Genomic DNA, 24,291 nt, shown 5'->3' with positions numbered 1-24,291 from the left:
GCAGATTGAAGGTTTTATCTTTTTTACCGCCACCTAACGGTAGACATTGAGTATTACAAAAGTAAATAATAAAACAAAACTGACGTTCAGATCCCACAACACTACACTTCATAGTTTTTGTACACAAATCCGAGAATAATGAATTCAGTCATATAATTATTATGAACATTTGCGTAATTATTTTCTTCACAGCTGTTTATCTATGTCTCTCTTTATCAGGTTCATATACTGTACTGGGTTTTAGTGGGATGTGTGAACCACAGCTCCCAGCATTGTAGTCTATATTGAGTCAAACCATTTGAGTGCAAATTGATTTATTATAATTTATAAAAAATGACATTTTGGTTGTAATAAGTGGGCAATACCAGAAACTGGGCAGGAAATATCACTACTGACCCTTCACACCCTGGACATAACCTCTTTCAGCTCCTCCCTTCTCTCAGGCGCTACAGAACTTTGTTTACCAAAACTGCCAGACACAGGAACAGTTTATTTCCCCAGACAATCACCCTGATTAACAACTCACCATAATTATATTCCCTGCTTCATATCTACAAGTACTGAATTATCAGAACTGTCAGTCATCACATCATCTGTATATGTTACACACACTACTGCTGCTGTATATTGTACAAAAGCACAATATTACACAATATTGTTATTTGCACTACCATGCACTTCTCACACTTTATGTACACAACTGATCAGTCATATATTCTGTAATCATATTTTATACTCAAACTGTCTATATTGTATCACATCATCTGTATTGTCTTGTATAGTCTGTATTATCTTGTCTTGTATAGTATAGTGTTATTTAAGTCTGTACTTTTGAGAGTCATAAACAGCTGGAGCCAAATTCCTTTTGTGTGTCAACACACTTGGCTAATAAACCTGATTCTGATTCTGATTCTGATGCAATCAGACTTTTGCACTTCATTCATTCATTCATTCATTCATTCATTCATCCATCCGTCCATCCATCCATCCATCCATCCACCAATTCATTCATTCATTTATTCATTCATTCATCCATCCATCCATCCATCCATGAGGTGTAAGCTAATGTTTTAAGGTCATTGGTGTCTAGCAGAGCTGCAAAATAAAAATGAATATGAAAATTAACAGCACAACGATTCCATGATTAGGATCACTCACTCACTCACTCACTCACTCATTTTCTTCCACTTATCCGAACTACCTCGGGTCACGGGGAGCCTGTGCCTATCTCAGGCGTCATCAGGCATCAAGGCAGGATACACCCTGGACGGAGTGATTAGGATCATTATTTCTATATGTTAGTGGAATTAGTTTCTTAGTAACCATGTTTTTTTGTTCTGCTTTGACCTGACTACTAGAATAACAGCTATACATATTCAGATAGTTCATTTGGAAAGGACACATGCCTAAGGCCCAAATGTAAAGCAGTAGGTCACATATATATCTTGTACTGAAACATTTCTCTCCTGATGGCCTTGTCTCATTTGGCTCTGCCCCATCCACAGATCTGGTCTGGTCTCACTAAATGGTTTGATGAAGTTGAAAACTAGGTACCATGGAAAAATCATTTATATAAGTATGTAAATATGGTATGTAGGAGCTACTGTATGTCCTGGTGCAGTGTGAGAATGTGTATAAGTGTTAGAAGGCTGGAGTACTGATTACTGCCTGGAGTACTGACCACCTTAGTCTCTCAGTCCTGGTCATTGTGATGAATGAGATTTCCTGACAACAGACACTGGTGCAGTCTGTTGTTGATGTGTGTGGAATCCTTGTAGATCTTTGCTGCTCTGGTCCTGCACCGCTTCATGAAGATGTCGTGCAGTCTGAGTAGAGCCGACCTGGTGATCTGTTCAGCAGCGTTCACTACCATCTGCAGGACTTTGTGGTTCTCAGCACTGCACTTCTGTATCAGGTGGAATTTGCTAATAAACTAATGTGAAAAAAACAGGTTTTCAATATTTTATGATTATGTATAAAAGAAACAAATAAACCAAGTTCTGATACTACAGTAAGCAACTATTTTTTTAAAGAGAAATGTCTAACAGAAACTATTCAGCTGTATAAACTGCATTCATTTGCACAGTCGCTGCACTGTGATGATGTTGATGAAAGATTTTAAAGTCCATGAAATAAAGGCGATATCACATCACGTTCTGCTATAGCTAACGTTTAATCTAATTTTATTTCCAAGTAAAATTAATTAGCAATATCCCACAAACTGAAATTGGTCCCTTCACCACTCACATGGTGATTTTACCACATATATTTCCTCATCCTTCTTATAATGAATTCCTGACCCTGCCAACACCTGACCAGTTTCTACATAGTTTTTTAATGAGGGTCTGACTCACATTAGGTGCAGCAGATAGGTGTTAATTTTAACCCAAGTTTCAGTGCTGTGAGCTGAAGCGGCTCTTTACAGTGGTGTGTACAGGACACACACACACACACACTCCTGTCCACTAACACACTGCAAGCATTAAAAAAAGATTCATTAATAATAAGTGAGCAAAAATATATTGCAGTTTGGCTGCAATTATTTGTAAGATTCTCACAGATGCACAGAAAGTAGATTTATATAGACACTGTCGGGTTCCTTGTATTACCACTTTCTGGAGTCAGGCAGGAACCCCTATGAGCTCCTCATATAGTCTGGGTCTGGTCCTTATCTCAGCTCCATTTCTACAACTCCGACCTTTTATGTTTTGCCAAATATACACAGCTTTTAATGGCTGAGGGCTGTAAATGACCACCAGGGGGCACAATTTACTAAGGACAGTAGGTGGTCAAGCGACACAAAAGGTTTCTCTCTCTTTTTTTTAAGATTTGATTAAACATGTTCATCTTCAGTAACCTGTTTATTCCTGTAAAATGTCGACCCTAGGAACGCCTGGTGTGAGGGGCTGACACACAAACACACACACACACACACACACACACACACACACACACACACACACACACACACATATATACAAAAACACACACACACACACAAACACAATCACACAAACACAATCACAAACACACAAACAAACACACACACAAACACAATCACACACACACACATACACAAACACACAAACACAAACAAACACAATCACAAACACACACACACAAACTAACACACACACAAACACACACAAACACAATCACAAACACACACACAAACTAACACACACAAACACAAACACACACACACAGTCCTTTACATCTAGGCACAATTTAGTAAAGCCAGTTGTATGAGGAAACCAGAGATCAGAGAAACACAGTAACCTGAGTTTAGGATTGAACCTGGACCCTGCAACTGTGTGAAGACACTATTGCACACCACATTCAATACATCTGCTATTACACAAGTGTATATATGTTTGCAAGAACCACCTTGCTTACAACCCTTTATTTCAGCACAATATACTGTACATTATACAGTATACACACTGGCCGGTGCTATTTTGTGTATTTGTCCTGTAGTGTGTGTTTGTCTCGCTCTGTTTGCACTCGGTTACACAAGATGCACTTTATGTGACTAGGACAACTTACTTTAAGCCTTTAGCTCTGCGCTGTTCTATGTAGCACCATAGTCCTGTAGAAACACTGTCTCATTTCACTATGTACTGCATCAGTTATATATTATTGAAATGACTATAAAAGCTTCTTGACTTGACTTGACTGACTACCCACTCTGTCTGCCTGAAATCCTTTTCCACTCACACTCTCACAGAAAAATAGGCAGCTGGTCCATTTTAACTGCTTAACTGCTCAACACTCATGTGATCCTTCAGCTAAGCATATGGTAATGGAGCCTTCTATAACGGGCATAAAATTGCAGTCTGAATGGCTGTCCACACATCTGAACCATCATGACTTAGGACATTGTTTTTTCAAGAGTTTAGTTTGAAATAGTGAAAGCTACAGGTTTGGCTTGCAGGACTGGACTCTGCAGGTAATTAAGGTCAAAATGTAGAATTTAACCAAAGTAGTTTTACTTTTATTACTATATAAAAAAAATTGTCTCAATGCGATTCCCAATTGGAAATGCAGGTCATTTGTGCAGGACTCATGTCAAAATCCTGCAGATACGTGTGGACTGTAACCCATGGGATTTTGCACAATCCTTTCACAAGGGCTTAAATTCCAGCAGGATACTTTTGTAAGAGCAAAACGAGAGAAAATCATGAAGAATAAAGAGCTCCAATCATTAAACAGGACACTTTTTTTTCACACACAGGATTAGTCCACTCTGTATATCTTTTTATTGTTTCTCTTTTCGTTGGCCATATAAAGGTTTACAGCTGTAGGAATCCCCAAAGTTATACATAGACGATAAATATCATGCTAACAAAGTATTAAATTTGTACAAAAATACTTTACAGCTCATAATGCCTGTCCATTAGAAATAAAAATACAATATTTCAGGGACCTAACAGTGAAATTGTGTCATTAATTCATCATACAGTGAAAATGGATACCCACTATTTTAACTGGCAGTGCTTAAATCCACATAAAATGATTACACATGAAAAAAAAATTAAACAAAAAAACAAAAAAACCAACAAAACAAAACAAAATATTAGGCATCAATAAAATTCGTGTGCATGTCACTACAGATTCCTTGCAGTAACACAGTGGGAAAACCATCACAAAAACCCCGGGTACTGGATGTCACACTGCTTACAGGAAACACTTGACAATGACAGGTGTAGAATTTTATATAATTCGTGACATGTCAAAAAGGACAACAGAAGATCTCAAATCCAGTGCATGAGATCAGGGAATGAACCCGTACCTGAAGAAACAGAACACAGTTGCTCCAGAATCAAAAAGTCTGTAAAGAAATGCCAGGGGAGCGTCACCCTGATGACGGTATGATCAGGACTTCGACTGGACCGCTCATGTGCCATTTTAAATAGTGAGTAGTCAAGAGTGTGTGAGCACAGACAAGCCACATTTCACACTCACACAAGTATGTGCTGCTCTAAGCAGTAGTTTTACCTTTTCTAATGTTTTTTATTTTTCTAAATAGAGCTACAGCTTTTTTTAAATATAGGTATATGAAATGTTCAGCCACACAGAACCTCATCCTCACATGATTTAACACTCGAGTGCCACTGTCTTTTTTTTTTTTTTTTTGTTCGTTTCTCTTTACAAATAGTTTGTACACCGTTTGGGCTAATGCCCTCTGGGAAAAAAAAAACACATTTAACATAGAAAACCATACCAGTACCACATACAGTAGATTAGTATAAGTTCATATTCACTTAAACAAGGGAGGACTATAGACTAGAAGTTGTTGTCGGGCTTCTCGTGTCACTCAACTTCATGCTTTTTTTTTTTTTTTTTTGTATTTTTTTTTTTTAAATATTAGAGTGGTGGTTAAAAAGATTCTCCAAACAGCTGAAAACGCACGTTCGGAATGAAGATTTCTGTATTTATGCTGACACATTGTGTTGCCTTGAAATGTGTCTGGCTGATGTGGGACTGATCTAAGCAACACTTCAAGGCCCATAGACACCGATCCCGCTCTCTATTGTCCAGAACAGGCATGAGAGGAGGTGAATTGGGGACAATTGAACAAGATATTTGGTCTCTCTGCTTTGTGCTAGCGATAGACATTTCCTAAAAAGCAACACAAAGCCTGGGGGGTTAACGTTCTTCCTGCACCACACACTTAAAGAAACCAAAACACACCCTCTCTACCCAATCATCTTCGTTCTAGTAAGGCAAGCTGATTGCTTAATGCATCTTTTCCATCACTCAAGCTCGTCACACTTGCTCATTTACAGTATAAACCATTTGCCTTGACGAATAAAAATAGACTTCTGTCCAGTTCTAAGCTAAGGTGCATCTTTAATGTCATGGTGAAATGATTATAATTCAATATGACATTAAGGTTCAACCATTTGGATGGATTTATCCCAGGAATCAAATGATGACCTTTTTAATGAAGTTTTGTTCTTTTTTGAGTGCTTTTTTTGTTCTGTACAATCAAACTTCTACCATTATAAAATAGTTCACAAAAGGTCTCATGCATTGTGCCACCCAACCCGCCGGGGCTGACTAGCGTTTTACCATTTTGGGAAATTCGGGTTCACGTTGCTGAGATCGTGCTGAGTGATTTTCCTGCTGAGTGAGACATCACGTGGCATCACTTTGTGAGGAATTACAGGGAGATCCACATGACACATACACACACATACAAAAGAAAGGAGCAAGAGGCAAGATGGAGGAGACCAGGAGAACAGCTGAAGTTAGAACAAACAGAATACAGAATGTGGAGATTGCTCTGGCCCGGGACTCACAGGAGGAAATCCTGTTTACTCAAACACATACACACACACACACACACACACACACACACACACACACACAGCGGCCAGTCCATAATCATGTGTAAACGTCTTAAAGATTCCATTTGCTTCTTTTGCTTAGTTTTTTTTTCCCCCATTAAAATGTTTATTGGCAATAAAAACAAGGGATGGCACTGGATCAGTTCTTGAGATCTTGAGGTCAGTATGATCTCCTTCCGTAATCACCAGTGTCATTTTCACAGGAGTAAACACACAGGCAGCAGGTGTAGGGATGACCCCTCTCAGTGTGTGGCTCATGCTGTGGCTCAGGGAAGAGACTGTGTGTGCTATATGCCAGAAGAGCTCCAGCTCACTCCAGCAGGGGGGTGGTGTGTGTTGAGAGGAGTTCACTTAGCACCATGAGGAGCACTTGAGCCTGTGCTGGGGACGGAGGGATGGGTTTCTGCTATAAGGTCTTGTTGGGGTCTCTGCCCTCTGACCCCACTAGCCTGGAGTTCTGTTGGGCCACCTCCTGAGGGAGGGGCTCGGCTGGGTCGGTCCAGCCCACAGGCTCCTCGCCGGGAAGCTGGTTCAGTTCTGAGGGTGAGGTCGAGGCTGAGGCTGGGTTTCGGCTGATTACCAGGTCCAGCTTGTTCCCTGATTCAGCAATCAGAGGAACCACCAAGCAGCAGTCAAAGTCTCTAGTTCGGACATGGTTGATCTGGAACAGACAGAGTTCATGCTGTATCAGTCACCACTAACGAGGATGTGATAGAACGATCAATTTCCGGAGGTTAAAAAGTAACCTGGTTGGTTCATTTCTATGTTGTTCTATATAAACTCTGTATAAAAATATGGTCAGTATATTCATTGTTAATTTTAGGCTGGAGCGAAAAATGTATATAGTGGTGAAATGCCATATTAAAAATATTCACTTGTTTGATTTTTACTTCCTACTGTCTTTGGAGATACGACCAAAAACTGTATAAAAGGTCTTATATAGAGTGCCATTGAGATCAACCAATCACATTAAGATTTCTAATGGCTGGGATAATTTCTTGGTAACAGAATAACTCTAGGTCTACTGAAAAGCCAAGACATGTCAGTAGCCGCAAGCAAAAGTAAGGCCTCTCAATATCCGGAGGCCAAGATATACACAAGGCCATTTTAAACAAAGACAATCACTGTGTACAAAGCACCAAGCAGGATGTTAGCATTAGTATGTGTCCATTACAATGGAAGGGAAATCCAGCCAGATATAGTCAAGGATTTAAAGTCAATAAAGAAAATGTGGAGGTGATTAGCACCACTGCTATGACTTATTGGTGCGTTATACTGTTTTCTAGATTCCTGCATAGTATTACAGGTTTCTTTAGTGATTTGCCTCTGGTCCTCTAGCTGATTTCCTAATGATCCTTTTAGACATTTTTATTGGTTGTTATTTATGAACTTTTATCATTATTAACTAATATTTTTCACTGGTATCTCTTATCGTTTTGTTTGACGTCAACACTGTTCCCTATTTGCTTGAATACAGTTTTATTACCAGCAAAGAATATGCTGAAGGTGTATGGCTGAAATGACCTATTCTATATACTGTTCATAAGTATGAATTACTGTGACATTTATAAAATGAATAACAACATTTACACATTTCTCAAGGCTGCTGATGGAGGAAAAAGTTCTAATTCAATAGCCTCAATTGTATTTCACTCAGTTTTTACACTTAAAAGGTAAATCAGAGCACTATGCTAATGAGACCTTTGGTGTTTCGGCTAACATGGGAAAGATCCATTGTTCACCAGTCCACTGCATTATGTCCCTTGCTTTTCTTTCTTACATTGTGTAAACACTGCTGTGCAAAACAATGTTTGGCATTCAATCAGATTAAAGATAATAACCCCAGGCCATGAGAGGCTTAACACTGACAGTGTTTTCAACCTGGAGGGTGAAACTTGGCTTGGCAAATGTCATCATCTCCTCCACAGCCACACACCATAACTAAAGCACTCGTTCTGAATTTAGGTTAAATGTGATCTGAGCCAAACTGAGTCGATTCATAGTGTTGGAGCTAAAAATGGTGCAGACACTTGACTAGACAAACTCATTTATCACAGACTCGTCCTGAGTAATATTTCCGAGTGGAGTCCCTACACTACCGGTCCTTTATCTGGTGTGCTTAATAATAAGGTACCAGTACGTTAAATAGCACAGTGAAGTTTATTTCACCTAGATTTCAGCTTCAATTTTACGTTTCTCACCATAATTTATCTGCCTACTTATACTTCGGGCCAATACCAAATGACTTCCTATCCACTTTGTTTGTGTCCTACCTTAAGATATATCATTATGGTGTTGTACACAGTACTTAGTGCCCCACATGCATCGTGTAAAATGGCCTTTAAGATACAACAACATAATCCTTAGAAACCAGAAAAGTCATAAGCATCGGTTCACTTTACAAAGTTAGTATGTCAGCATTATGTGAAGGACGGTCTCGGCCTCGGTATAAAGAGAAAAAACAATAAAGAGCATTAGATATCTTTTGTGCACTTTTCTGGTCACAAGCTTCAGAATCTTCAAGCATGTAATCTGAGCAGTAATCTATACATACTTTGATGCATCGATTTTCCAGTTGAAGAACAAATGTATATAGTCACTAGGCTAAAAATTGTCCACAGCACTGCTTGTAAAAGTTTTTATAGAGTTTTTTCTTCTGGAAAAGTGTTTGCCAAATGCCATACATTTTAAATGCAAATATTTTATTTGTAATAGTTTGTGGGAGGAAATAAGATACTCTCATTATGTTTGCTGAAAACCCACTGTGGTTAATCATCTCTAATGTTAGTCAAAGGTGTTTTTAGTGGATGTTGATTAGGTGGACTTGCCCATGCTTATTGACAAAAAAAATAACCAGACTCATTAATGAATGCTGATAAACAGTCCTGCATTCTGATTTTGTTACTGGGCCCTGCTGCTCGGAGAAGAATCTATATTAGTGTCCATCTCTTGGATGCCTGAACTGACCTACAGTGACAACCACTGGATCTTTAACACCTTCAATGGACTACGATGGCCTACCTGTAACAGCCTGTCATAGGGTTTGAGCCCCGCCAACTCAGCAGGCCCACCTGGGCGAATGTTATTGACGTAGACCCCCTTCTCCAGGAGTCCATCAGACACACTGAAGCCAAAGTCCTCCAGGTCTGACTCTTTATTCAGACTCACCTGCAGTGCACAGAAGGAATGAACTTGTAATGCAGTAGAAGGCTTCGTTATCTGTGGAGTATTAGCGATTGTGGTGTTGTATTAATAGATATGACTACCTTGTGTAGCTCCACAGGGTTTGGGGACACAATGTCTTTGATCTCTTGTTGCATCTTCCTCATGGCGAAGGCTTTGCGTCCACTGTCGCTGGGAAGTGTGTTACTACGGTTGCCCTGGTTATACTGCGACCTGTTGCTACCACGTTCCTGGAAGCTGGCCTGCCTCCCCAGTTGGCACCGTGCTGGCGCCGGGTCATGGTTCAGACTCAGTGTACTGCCAGACATTATGGTGGCCTATAGTGCAGTGGGTGGGGAGTACAGAGAGAATGACACAGTGAGATTCAATACACATTCTGAAAGCTACAAGGAACTCAGGGCTCCTTGAATATACGTTACACCCTCTACTGATTCTACTGTACATCATTTAAATTGTAGTAAATTGTTATTACACAGACACTCAGTAGTGGGCTGCTGCTGAATCGAGCTCTCTTTTGACAAAAGAGATTGTTAGACACACAAAAACAGTTGCAAAAAACATTTATAAACCATCTGCTTGCTTTAGTGAAATCATTCATCACTATATCAATGCACAAACACTCTTGCTATCATGCATCGTAGGTGACTAAACACAAACACAGAGTACAGTCTGGAAGAGTTCCACCATGGAAAGCCATGGCATTGAAAAATCACACACAGTTTACAACTCAGATGGATTTCCAATCACAATGTTTGGTGGTGGTGTTTGACAAAGCCTGGTTAAAGGATGTATGGTTAAACAAGACTGAAAGTCACAAAATAAAAAAATAAAAAAGCCTTGCAGGGGCTCTCCCATCATGCTTTGCACGAGCCCACATGCCCATTTCTCCAGACCTGCATCATTGGACAGTTCTGAGTGATTTTCACCCAAACTGTACTGAAAGGAGAGTCCTGGTTAATGATGGATGTCAGTGCAAGACTGAGCTCTCCATCTCACCAAGGTGATGCATTTTTTTTTAATCAAAACAGTCAACAAACAACTAGTCATGCATTTTTACACAAAAACAGAATTTGTTCACTCCAGATGACATGGTGGTTTTATCCTTGTAAGCTGTTTGTTTTGTTCTTGCGTTTGTTGGGGTTTTTTGCGCTTGCTTTTGTAATACATTGGTACACAACAGCAATACGTAAAGGTGCTTACACTTAATCAAGTCAGATTTGTGCCCAAGGGTACATTTGGTTTGTTATAATAATAATTTTTCTGGGTTACTAAAGAGCACTGAGGCTTGTAGCTAACTACGTGTAAAAGTTAGCCTTCTCTTTATGTCACGAGCTGCATGTGGCTTCAAAATACCTGCAAAATTAGATCTAAAATTAGTTGCATTTCTAATTCAGTAAGAATTAACCATACAGAATGTTAATTCAGTGTAATGCAAGGCCAAAGTGATTTAATAATGCATTTAATATCTAAATGAAAAACTAAATAATCTACCAGCAGGAGGAAGAGTCCCTCAGTTTAACTTGTATTAAGGTTTGGCATTTCTTAGTTGTACATATCTTTTAAATGCACCCCTAGGATTTGTAATGGTTTGTAATGGTTGTGTGTTATGGACCCTTCCCTGCCGTCCCAACCTCCCTCCCTCCCCCCAGGCTTAAGCAAGCGTGAGACTCTGAGCCACACAGCACAGGGAGAGCTCCAGGATGCCAGTGCTACAAGCAGAGAGGAAGCCCAAAAAAGGAAAGGGGGTACCAAGACGGCCAGGTTTCTCTTAGTCAGAAGCCTGTTTGGCTTGTCCTGGAAAGAGAAGGAGCAGTTACACAAAACCAAAGATATGACAGCGTGCGTCTGTAGACGGGGGTGGGGGAGGGGTGTATGGAGGAAGGGTGGGACGCTGTAAAAAGTGCATGGGTACGTTAAAACCTGGGAATGGTCACAGTTAGGGGATGAAATGAATTTTGGTTGTATGAATAAGTGCTGCTATTGTGTTACCTCAAGTTCGCGGAGGATCCCGGACTGGCCGCAAGTCTCCAAGTCCTCCAGTGCCTGAGACCAAAAGTTCTCTTCCTGATCCGGCTCTGTGCCATCGTGACCCACGGTGAACCTGACAATGACAAGCAAAGGCAGTTTCAACACTCCACCCATGCTGGGACTACAGCAGCAAACGAGCAGGCAGGCACCACAGGTATGAGCACAGAACACGACCAATGGGGCTGTGCAGGCACTGGTGGTGAAGGTGTGGCTCGGAAAAGGAATGGGACACACTGTCCGGTGTGGCTGGACACAGAAATGGTGACGCAATGCCAGGCTGTGATACCCATGAAGGGCCGCGTGGCCTGGGGGCATGGGGTGAGCGGCCACGCTGGGTTTGGAAAATGGGGCGCATGGCATTGAGCCTCACCTGCTGTCTGAAATAAGGCCAGTGGGCAGCGTGGCGGCTCTGCAGACAGGTAATGGAGAGACGCTTCAATCAACAAGGTCATGTGAAACAGTAACAAAAAGCAGTCTCCTGCCCAGAGCAGCAGCCAGTGTAGCTCAGAAGCTTTGTGTCTCACCACAAAGCGAAAGCTATTTTTGCTTTAAAAGATCCTTTATGAAATGACATTCACTGGTACATTCATAAGATTTCTATTCAGATGAAATCTATAGAAGAGATTTTACAGCTAAATACTAAAAATGGGTGCATTTACTAACACTATTAACTTCAACAGCTTTTGAAGCGCTTTTCATGCTTTGTTTGTAAACTATACACCCTGTGACATTTCTTCTATTCAAACTCTACAAGTTGCATAACAAGTATATGAATTAGTACACCGAATGTTTGCTGAACCGCACTTAACACATGCACTTACAATGCACTTTTATGAAAGTGCCAAAAACAACACTAAGGACGTTAACTTAACGAACACCTGCTTTAAAAATGACACAAAGAACAACATACCAAAATGAAACTGTAATCTTCTCATGCAGTGACATTATTTAAGACATACTCTGCCCCATACTCTATAACTATGCTCGGTATAACATTAGTGATGATGTTTATTTAAACTGATCCATCGTTAACGACTACTACAGTAAACATCTCTTTGTAATCCTGTGGTGGGGAAATTTACTACCAGGAAGCACAGACTAGTTCTATAATTACGCCTTTCTTTGTGCTTTTCTGTGTTAATGAGTTAGCAAAAGAACACGAGTGATACACATTTTTTTCTCATCTATTATTATCTAAACTCTCAGCAGAATCATGATTACAATTACAATGTTACAATAAGGTACAATATGACTTAATGTGGTCAGTACCTAAATTCACGATCAGGTAAATCTACCACATAGGTGCACATTTACTGATTGTAGCCCAGATTCAGCCCAGATTGTAGCCCAGCCCAGTATCCCTCTAACAGTGACCACTAGTGAGCAGGTATTATATAGGTGGTGCATCATGCTCAATACAGCAGTGACTCCGACATGATAGATGACATGGTAGTGTGTGTGGTGCTGGTATGAGTTTATCTGATACAAAAAAAAATGTAGTGCTGTTTATTGTTAAATATCTAGTCACTGGTGGTCCTACTGTAGTCCTTCTCCACTGATGGGTGGGATACGGTTGGTTATTTTATACCTACCCACTGTGCAGCCTGCCCAAGTGCCCAATGTGGTAGGTGTACCTGATTATATTACCAAAAACTATGAATACAAAGCAAGTGAAATATTGTCATTAGATTCAGATTCTAAAGTGTTCCCTTGCTCAGTGTAATAGGGTATAGTGTGTGTAGGTACCCGCTAGCAGTGGGTTTGTCCCATTCATCATCACTGAGGCCTAGATCCTGCAGGATGGTGCTCTTCTGATGGCTGCTGCCTGGAGATACACTGCCACGACTCACTTTGGCGTTCCTCCATTCGTGACTGTGAAAACTGTAGCCTGATGCTTGGAAGCCTGTTGGGGCTAGAACACACACACACACACACACATTATTTTGCATACTTTGGGGACTGTATACTGAATTGCCAAGAATTGAATTCATGGGATTATCACTGTCACAGCCTTGAGCTCCATGCTGTGTTTCATGTCTCCAGCAAAACCATGCTTTTTTTTTTTTTTGGTCCTGTCCATATCACTTTAATTGCCAAACCTTATTTTCCATTTGCCTCATTGCTAATCTTCCATGTCCTTGTTTTTAATATATTTCCTGGTTTTGACCTGTGACTGTTCTTCATGGTTCCATTCAAATATAAGACGATGTACATCACACACAATACGAAATTACTGAGCTCAGTGATCAAGCTGCACTGCTTCTCATTCCTCCATCCACGTCCGGAGAGATCTGCCTAGATTTCTGACATCTCATCCTTGATGAAAGATCCAAAAATCAAGCTTGACAAAACGGAATGCAGATTCTGCAGAACCTGTCAATCCCCATCGAAGCCCTCACTGTCTATCTGGCACACAGAGCTGAAAAAGAATCTTATTGTAATTTCAGATGACACACTTTACTTCTCAAATCACATCACACCGACCCACTGACTCTGAAGAACACAACATTTTCTGACTATAGTGTCTGCTCATGCTCAGATATTTTCTGATTCCAGCATTGTGGATGCTTCTGTCCATCTGGTTTATAACCTCCAAAAGTATGTGACCACACTGCTAAGGTCATACCAAATGACGCCCACTTGTCTTTGCATTTTACGCAGTGAAGAGCTCCACAAGTTCACACCCTAGCTCAGACTGACCTACACTTTGCAGTGCATGGGAAGTTCTTCTCTAATGTCTTTGCTGCTTCAGTGAGAACTTTGCTGCTTCAGTGTGTGTTTAGAACCCTGCTGAGCCTCAGAACCCAACCTCACACAATGAAGGTGTATGAGTCGATCTCTCTTCTGCCTCTCATACACTCAAGAACCTACCTTTCTTTACGCCCACTACACTTTAGCTGTCCCTTGTATTACTTAGGGGCTTAAGTTTGAAACAGAGCCTGTGTTTTTTTAGTCAATTATTTTTCCTTGACACGGGTGTCTACTAGGTGGCTAAACAAATAGAGGCTAACTTCCCTATCCTACAGCTTTAACAGGTTTTTTTTTTTTTTTTACACATTTTTAACACAGTCCTATTTCTTGTATGCATTTTTAGCAGGGATGATGTTTCTTGTTTGCTCATACTCATAAAAAAAATGCCCTGATACCAACATCTGATACAAAGTGATGCTATGTCTCAACAGCCTAGAGTATTTTTGCTGCACTAATAAACAGAAAACGTCGTACTTCACAACTTATCTTCAAAGCCACGCAAAATAGACTTTACAGCATTTTCTTACAAGATAAAAAAAAACTGAAAGAATCTTCTGGCATTGTTATTAAAAAAATAATAGCATGGCGTCATAAACCGTGTGCACACAAACATTTTCCCTGAGCATGGACCAGTAAAGCGAGAGTACAGAAAAACTGTTGCATGTCGAGCACTGATCACTAAAGCATGCACACTTCTTTTCTGCTCACTTTGCTTGCACACTTTGCTGCTCATTTTGCTTGCACCTTGGGGCAATTTACTGTATGTCACCTTGCATGCAGTGCCATCACGCACAATACTAAATATACTGTTTAATCCGCATCAATATAAAATTCAGCACGAGGCAGTCATTGCTAGCAGCACACAGCAGCAACCAACTAAGATAAACAGAGAAGAAAAAGGTGTGATTGTCCCTGATTGTGTAAGACTAAGTAGGTTACTTACTGTATATGGTATCAGTACCACTTTTGATAAATGCTTCCATTTAGATGCAGGAATGTGGGTGCTGCAGTAATGGAAATGTGCTCTGTATGAATCTTTAAAACAAAAGTAAGTCAACTAAAAGAACTAAAGACTCTTATTTTTAACGAGATAGAGAAAGTGTGAGAGAGATAGCGAGCAGTCAGCCTTGAGGAGGTGTGTGCCAGCAAGACAAGATGAGATTTATGATCTCTCTAAGTGTGAATTGATTGAAAGCGACACTCGATCATTAAGAGGAAGGTTAAGCCCTCTGTGGGAGGTGAAAAGAGCGTGACGATGGGGTCTGGCTCGAACGGCTCATGGATATCAATGAAAGAGTAGACCTGCTCAAGCAGCAGCACACCTTTAACAATGTCCCTGAACAAATTAGACCGGCTTGGCTATTATATTCCCTCTGTGTAGTTTCAATATTTTTTTCTCCCTGAATCAAATAATATGCACTAAACTAATGTCTCTGGCAGAACTGATGATTGAAGCATGTATTGTCAGCGATAAGTCTACACATGAACCCTGAAACTAATTAGCGATCAAAGCTTTATGCGTTATTAAATTATACATTTAATTGCAATCATCACTTGACTGACATACCATGTTTAGTAGAGCATAAATACAGCTCTCTCTGTGGGTGTAATAACTCCTGCTATACTTTTCTCCAATTTCTTGCTATCCTGTTTAGGACAAATGATTAGACTTGATCAGGAGGACACTGAATATCAGTGGAAAAAAAGGGCAAATTATATTCATTACTGATTTCGGGGCTCCTAACAGTTTTGTGTATTATCGCACACAGTAGCAGACATTTAGTAAGTTAGCTAAATAGTAAGTTATTAAGTAAATTTAAACCTACAATGGCAGACGTGAAGAAGGAACTTATAAAACTGTAATAACAGAGTACTGTATATGATTTGGAACATCTTTAAATTTACTACTGACCCAATGACTCTGTACACAATCCTATATTATGCGTGGGAAGGGATCAGGTGATGTAACCGTGCATTACAGGGCTGCAGATATAACTGTAAAATGGCACAAGCTGCACAGACTCCATTAGGAAGTCTACTGAGATTCACACTGATGACTCAATTTTATCCCCCCCAAAAAATAAAAGAAATAGAGAGAGAAAGAGCGAGCGAGAGAGCGCGAGCAAAGTTCTGTCCTTGCTCGAGTGCACAAAACACATAACCTTCTTTCATTTCAAGAAGATATTTGATCTTTCTTTCTTAGACCTGACAAAATCCTTCTGTTAGAATTACTGTTAAAGCTTAGAGGTGGTTCTCTTTCCATGGCTTCATTTCAGTCTTTGTTTTCACATTTCTTCTGGGCTGAAAAAGCCTGATCTCAGTCAGCCGCTACTTCGATTAACTCAGACACTCAGAGGGCACATGTAGTTTTAACCCAGAACAGAGGTTAAAGGAGAAAGGAGAAGTTAAAGGAGAAGCAGAAGCTTTGCCAGAGTTTACAGTGCTACTGTGCTTCACCAGCAGAGAGCTCTAAAAACAAAACCTGCTCGTTTAAACTCCAGAAACAAACTAAAGCTGCAGTTTCCATTGAGAAAAATAAAACTAATTTAAAGAACTAAATTAATTTAATTCCTGCCTATTAGACTGTTGGCAGAGAAAAACTGATAGTCTTTAGCAGCTGTTTTGGTCCACATTCACTCACGTGTGTCTGCTGCCCACACCAAATAGGAACAACATGCCAGGGACAAACACAGCATATGTGAACACATGAAAAAGATAAAGCCTCTCATTCCAACATACACTCCACACTCATATCCACACCCACCCTGAGGGCTGAAGGAGGCATCGATAGCCGAGCCGTCCCAGGACTCGACGGCACTGTCCACGCTGGGGATGGTGGAGGAGTAGATGTCTGAAAGCTTCCCTGTCTTCTGCTGATTCTCATCCTCCGCATCACTCAGTTCACCCAGACGCCCGGTCACTGATGGCTGCTTAGGACTTGCCACTGTGTACACACACACAAACACACACACACACACACACACACACACAAATAATACAAAAACTGAGCCTAAGGGGTGCCAGGCTTAATGTATTATTCTAAATAGAAAACAGTAAAAGACATTTTTCCCTCAGAGCCACAAATCAGTGCTCATCCAGTGACTCATGGACGCACTCTGAGCCATATGTGACTCATTTGAACATTCTGAACTCAGAAATCAGAAAAGCTCACTGGTTTAAAACAAAGATTTTATGTCAGAATAAGGTTTTGTTTTAAGGTTTGCTGATTTGGACCAAATAAAACCTGAGCTTCATATTGCAGCAGCATGATTACAAAATTCAAACAACACAAGCTCATTATTTTCTCCTCATAAACCTCCGCCTTTACTGCAAATTGTAACAGAAATAATATTCCACAAATAGCAGGGTTTCGGTTATAGGATGGAGGTTCTCATGTACGTGTGCATGTTAAGATGCAGACAAATGACAAAAAATAAGTAACCTATACGCTGGGTGAAGCATTCTGTTTTATTTTAACATTATATTTTCTCTTATTATGTCGAATTTATACACTGCAAGAGAGTGAGAGATGGAGAGAGAGAGAGAGAGCGAGAGAGAGAGCGTGAGACAGAGAGAGAGGGAGACAGAGAGACAGATAGAGAGAGAGATAAATAGAGAGAGATAGATAGATAGAGAGAGAGAGAGAGAGAGAGGGAGACAGAGAGACAGATAGAGAGAGATAGAGAGAGATAGATTGAGATAGATAGAGAGAGAGAGAGAGAGGGAGAGAGAGACAGAGAGAGACAGAGTGAGAGAGAGAGTGGGAGAGAGAGAGTGGGAGAGAGAGAGTGGGAGAGAGAGAGTGGGAGAGATAGATAGAGAGAGAGGGAGAGATAGAGAGAGAGAGAGAGAGAGAGAGAGAGAGAGAGAGAGAGAGAGAGAGAGAGAGAGAGAGAGAGAGAGAGCGTGAGACAGAGAGAGAGGGAGACAGAGAGACAGATAGAGAGAGAGATAAATAGAGAGAGATAGATAGATAGATAGATAGAGAGAGAGAGAGAGAGAGAGAGAGAGAGAGAGAGGGAGACAGAGAGACAGATAGAGAGAGATAGAGAGAGATAGATTGAGATAGATAGAGAGAGACAGAGAGAGAGAGAGAGAGAGGGAGAGAGAGACAGAGAGAGACAGAGTGAGAGAGAGAGTGGGAGAGAGAGAGTGGGAGAGAGAGAGTGGGAGAGATAGATAGAGAGAGAGGGAGAGATAGAGAGAGAGAGAGAGAGAGAGAGAGAGAGAGAGAGAGAGAGAGAGAGAGAGAGTGGGAGAGAGAGAGTGGGAGAGATAGATAGAGAGAGATAGAATGAGGCAGAGAGAGAGAGACAGAGAGAGAGAGAGAGAGAGAGAGAGAGAGAGAGAGAGAGAGGGAGAGATAGATAGAGAGAGAGATACATAGAGAGAGAGACAGAGTGAGGCAGAGAGAGAGAGACAGAGAGAGAGAGAGAGAGAGAGAGACAGAGAGAGAGAGAGAGACAGAGAGAGATAGAGAGAGAGAGAGAGAGACAGAGAGAGAGAGACAGAGAGAGATAGAGAGAGAGACAGAGAGAGATAGAGAGAGAGACAGAGAGAGACAGAGAGAGACAGAGAGAGAGAGAGAGACAGAGAGAGACAGAGAGAGACAGAGAGAGAGAGAGAGACAGAGAGAGATAATGCACTGTTTGCACTCTAAAGTACATGTACTCTCAGTGTGATTGATCCACTACTCACATTCTCCCTGTTTCTTGATCTTCAGTGTAACAGACTCTCCAGCCATCTGAAGCAGGTGTATAGCTTCACTCAGCGGTTTCCCCTTCAGACTGTTATTGTTAATGGCCAGGATACGATCCCCGACATGGATCGCCCCGGTCCTGTACACCGCAAACAAGTTGATCAACGTTTGCATAATTTCAGTGAACACTTTCAGAGCACAAGTGGTTAGACTTTTAATCTAATGCACCGTTCTCCTCCTTTTTACTATGTGGCTTATCCAGATTTTTTTTGATAGATCAGTATCAGTCCAGTATCAGCTTATACAACATGTCTGAGAGTGAACTCAGAGCTGTGGTGTAGAGTAAGGGGGTGTTAAGCAGCAGTACCTCTCAGCCAGGCCGCACTTGGTGAGGCTGGAGATGATTATGGGGTCGAAGGGCTCCTCGGTGCCTGAGATGGTGATGCCCAGCGGGCCCCCGTAGCGCTTCAGCTCCACAGTGTAGATGATGGCACCAGAGCTCTCCTGCTCGTCTGCAACACAGGCCAACAGCACACGGGCGTCCATATCAACATGGCCTAGACGCAGGACACCTCACAGAGGGGCAGAAAGCAGAACGAAGACAGCCCTCACAACACCGGACAGAGAGAGTGAAAGAGAAAAGGAAGGGAGGAAGGCAGGGAGGGAAGAAGAGCAGGTTTGAGGGTTGATGAACAGGGAAATGAATTCAAAAGGGATCCAGAGGTTGCAGATGCAAAATGGGAAGCGGAAAAAAAAGGAAAGGGCACTTGAAAGAATGATTTGGAAACTGTAGAATATAAAATTTGGATTGAAGGGGATGCCTCAAAATGTTCGGTGGTGTCGAAAGACAAAAAAAAGAAGAAAATTAACAGGAATATACAAGAACGTCCATCACTAGCTTCAGGAGACTAGCAATGTCAGTTATGGAGAATTATGGATCTTGACAGAGGAAATGTGTGTACAAGGCAGGATGCTCTAAATTAAACCTTTTTCCTCGAGGCCCAGAAATGTCAAAGACAGGCAAAGACTTTCATTACTGAACACTAAATCTCTTCTGCATAGCACTGGTGCTGAGTGATTCTTACAGAGCTAAATATTTTTAAATCTAGAATTAGAGGTTATCCTAAAAGCCTATGATCATTTTCCCATTCATTCAGAAAGCAGTCAGGTTCTAGCACTAATAGGGCTATACGATAATCCCTAATGCTTAGCTTCCAGGCAAACACTGAATAGTCTTAAACATGAATCGAGGGAAAGAGAGTGATGTGGAGGAAGAGTGAAGCGTCGTCCATCCTCCACACAGGCTCCCGAGCACACATAACACACTCTGTCAATCACAAAGGTCACAAATTGCCAACCTGCAAATTTGGCCTCAGCAGAAAGGACAGAGAGAGAGAGATAAAAGAAAGAGAGAGAGAGAGAGAGAGAGAGAGAGAGAGAGAGACTCTTGTAGACTTCCCCTGGGCCGTTCGTTTTATCTTGCAGCCTCTCAGCCATACTAATGAAGAAGAAAAATCTCATAGCACCTCTAGAGTCCAACTACACCGCTAAATTCAGAAAAAACACAGCAGGATGTGTGTGTTTGTGTGCGTGTGTGTATGTGTGTGTTCTCTCCATGATAGAGGGAAGTACATATTCAATTACTGTGTTAGGCTCAACAGGAAACTCGTCATGTTTACGGTGATGAACTGAAAACGGTCCCCCCGATGACCCACTTCACATTAATCAGGAGTTATAAGACAGCACTCAAATGTCACACTGGTGATTATTAACTATTCATTACCCTGCAGGAAAGAAATGAGGAAACCTGGTTCCCTGTTCTGTGTCATTCCTTTCTGAAAATAAAACGTATGCTGCAAAAAAAAACCAAAAAAAAAAAACCCCAAGATTCTGAGAAGTTCATGTCTCTAAAACAACCTTGTTATATTTCCTTGACTTTATTGAAGATGCAGTCGGCTAATGAGGCTAGAAATCAAAGATATCTGTTACAAAATCTACTCTGCAACATATTCATTAAAAGGGTTAAAGCTTCGTCCTTCAATGCGGCACATTAGGGGCTTTATTCCATATTAGATAACCATATTATATTGACCTGATTATCTATTTATTACATGAATCCTCCTAAATAGCTTATAATCTTAACATTAATGATTTAGATTCACCAGCTCTTAATGAATATCTTTCCTTCTTTATCCAACCAAGTCTTTATTAATAATAAGAAACAGTTCATTTGATTAGATGGCAAGAGCATAAATGCTGTATAGAGACTAACTATAGAAAAAAGCTTATAAAGAAAAGCACCTCTCACCGTGAGCGGTGGAAAAAAAGACACTGGGGAGAGTTTAACTGGTTAAATGAAGTCAGTGAGCATTTAATTGGGCTGATTAAACTAATTTTCCTCTATGTGCACAATGGTAATAGTATTAGAGATTAGAGAAGAATGGGAAGAAGGCTTCGGTAGACATTGTGCATAAAGGACCAAGACACGCTGCAAGAGAGACACCGGAGCTTGATGCTTCATGTGTGTGTCATGAATGACAGCCATCAAAAGTAGCACTGCTCTTGTTGTTCTTCATCAGGGACTTTCTTTTATCCTTTGTGTTTGGTGTTGTGTATTGAATGTGTCAGCCCATCACCCAAGTACTGTTTCTAATCTTACATCAGATTTCTGTATTTGCAAAAGGACGCCTTTTTTTTTGAGAATATACCGTCAGCCCTAATCCAAGAGGTACTGCTCACGGTGAGGGAGTGTGAGTTACAAGGCCCAAGGGTACCTGAGTTGTCCTCGTCTTTACGGATTTTGAGCTTGACCAGTTCCTCACACTGCTGCAGGATCTGGACAGCATCTTCCATGGAGCAGTTATCCAGGCGTATATTATCGATGGCCAAAAGCTTGTCTCCTAACTCCAGCGTCCCTGTCCTGGACAAGAAGATAGGAATACACATTTAGGGAAAGTTTAATGAAAGGCTGTATGAAATGTTGGAAATGTTCTTTCTTGTTTCATGCTTGTTCTTGGCTGTGGATTTGTAGTTGGTTAACTTTGGCTTTCATTCTGTTGGTTTAGATGATCAGCTTTTCTATCAAATTTTGTAAATAAACCTCCACGGATACTCCAAAATGCTCTCGTCTCATCTAGTCGTAAGCCAGTGAAACACATTTAAGACTCCACATGCAATAGGTTTCGCATGATGCGCACAGAATGTGCGTTTAAATGAATGGATTTACAGCATATTTGGTTTGGTGTATTGGTTACACGTTCTACACTTCGTCAAACACACTTTAAATAAAAAAATCAAATGCAAATAAAATATTGCAGCACTTTCAGCAGACATTTATAAGTCTAATAACAGACATAATCTCTGACTATATCCCGAATGCAATTGTGAAGGTATTGCATGTAAGTGTCAAAGCGGCATTCAAACAATACATAAAATTATATGTATAACTTATGTCATACGGTTATAATGTTACACAGTGTGTTCCCATAGCAACATGGTTAAAATTCAGCATTTTTCACTCATATAAACTTACATGAACACTTGATTGATGGCATAAGGTGTATTCCACTGTTCATAACGATATAATTATTTGATATTAATATTTACAATTATAAAAAAATAATATATAATGATTATATTATTATTATTATCATTATATGTTCTTTCTTATTTATTTATTTATTTATTTATTTATTTATTATTGTTGTTATTATTATTATTATTATGTACAGACAGTACAAGTTACAGGTATGCTGCTTGACATTCCATGTAAAACACCTTCCCGCATCCTTGTATTACTATGCTCCTTTATTCACACTCTCAAGCCCCCACGCACACACACTGACACATGTACACAATTTTGAAGAGAGCAGAGAGAGAACACAATCTTTATTCAGAGGACCGGCCCTAGTACACACTGTCAGAGCCTGAAGCACTGAGGCAGATTTTAAAGCATAGAATAATTCAAGGATATTCCATTATTAGCAGCCAGGTAAGAAACACAACCCCCGGATTCACATACGGCAGCTGAACCTGTACAGTAATTATGCCTGCATTTAAACAGATCCTAATGATCTCTCAATTGCTCTATCAAGCTGCAGGAGAGCACAATTCGAGTGGCACAGAAATGAGGTGTGTATTCAGCAGAGACAAAGCTGAATGACCACATAATCATTGCAGTGGGGTTTCTGTCACATTAAATAATCTTGATCTTTGCATATCCTGTCTAACCCAGTTTCTGCTTGTTAGTGCACGATGATTAGGCAGACCCATGTGAAATTATGTAACAGCCAAGCAAATCAGAGCATCTCTGCTAAATGTAAGTAATTAAAAAGAATTCACAAATGGAACTGTTCATCAGAGGTAAATTCTTCATGGCTAACTCTAGCTGTCTTGAATCATGTGTTTGTAATCAACATTTGCATGTTGAATAACCCCTCTGTGATCTGAATGGGTCTTTGGACACAACCCAGAACTTGCTGCTCTGTTTTCTGCTCAAATGCCTTTAATTAAATCACCCTGCAAAGCTCTATACCATCAGATCTCACTCATTTGGTGCCCTGCAAACAAACAAACAAACACACACACACACACACACACACACACACACACACACACACACACACACACACACACACACACACACACACACACACACACACACACACACACACACACACACACACACACACACACACACACACACACACACACAATTGCACTGCAAATCAGGCACAGGCCTGACCGGAGCTAAACATATAACACAATCATGGCTCAGTGTGTTCATGTGTGTACCTCAGCATGTGCTTCTGGATCAATCTTTAAAATGAGAACGACGCAAATGAGATCCCCAGGTGACGGTGTGTAACGGAGAAGTATGAGATATTGGTGTAAATCACACAGGAGGTATACGAGGTAAGTGGATTACTGCAGGGTTCTGCAAGAATGTAGTATGTGTTATTGAGACAGTGGGGTGATCTGTAGCTCTCATGTAACCCCTTAAATTCTCCGGAGCAGTCAGTGGGTTTTCTTTCTCCATCCCCAATCACAGACCGCAGCTTCTCTTGTGGGATTCCCAAAATATCAAACCACCTCTTGAGCAAATCCTGGATCTGCCCAAGCTTTATCGCTCAATAAGACATGCCTGATGGGAGCAGCTCTTGCAGGAGCTGACAAGTTGGAGCCTAACAACCAGAACTGACTCTCAAATGAGAGGAATAGTAAGTCTACTCTGATGTTCAATCGGCTTATCAGTCTCCTCACCCTCATCACGAAAAA

At 40.7% G+C, this 24,291-nt stretch overlaps 1 protein-coding gene across 6 annotated transcripts in view; it reads right to left on the bottom strand.

The window, feature by feature from the left end:
• Window positions 1-4,240: 4,240 nt before the first annotated feature.
• The window catches only part of grip1 (glutamate receptor interacting protein 1), a 274,049-nt gene continuing 253,998 nt past the window's right edge, over window positions 4,241-24,291 (bottom strand). For 3 of the 6 annotated variants that reach the window (XM_060889680.1, XM_060889678.1, XM_060889681.1), the window contains exons 16-24: window positions 21,789-21,934; window positions 19,382-19,586; window positions 19,014-19,153; window positions 17,080-17,259; window positions 13,311-13,476; window positions 11,526-11,637; window positions 9,620-9,853; window positions 9,375-9,521; window positions 4,241-7,014 (exon numbers count right to left, since the gene is read on the bottom strand). In XM_060889680.1, the coding sequence (XP_060745663.1) occupies window positions 6,760-7,014; window positions 9,375-9,521; window positions 9,620-9,853; window positions 11,526-11,637; window positions 13,311-13,476; window positions 17,080-17,259; window positions 19,014-19,153; window positions 19,382-19,586; window positions 21,789-21,934 (1,585 nt within the window). In that variant the 3' untranslated portion in view covers window positions 4,241-6,759. The other 3 variants (XM_060889683.1, XM_060889679.1, XM_060889682.1) reach the window with 3 other exon arrangements.

The sequence above is a fragment of the Tachysurus vachellii genome, chromosome 16 (assembly GCF_030014155.1).
Source record: "Tachysurus vachellii isolate PV-2020 chromosome 16, HZAU_Pvac_v1, whole genome shotgun sequence".
NCBI lineage: Eukaryota > Metazoa > Chordata > Actinopteri > Siluriformes > Bagridae > Tachysurus > Tachysurus vachellii.
Note: the sequence above shows the minus strand (reverse complement) of the source record. Positions and strands in the feature narration are given on the sequence as shown.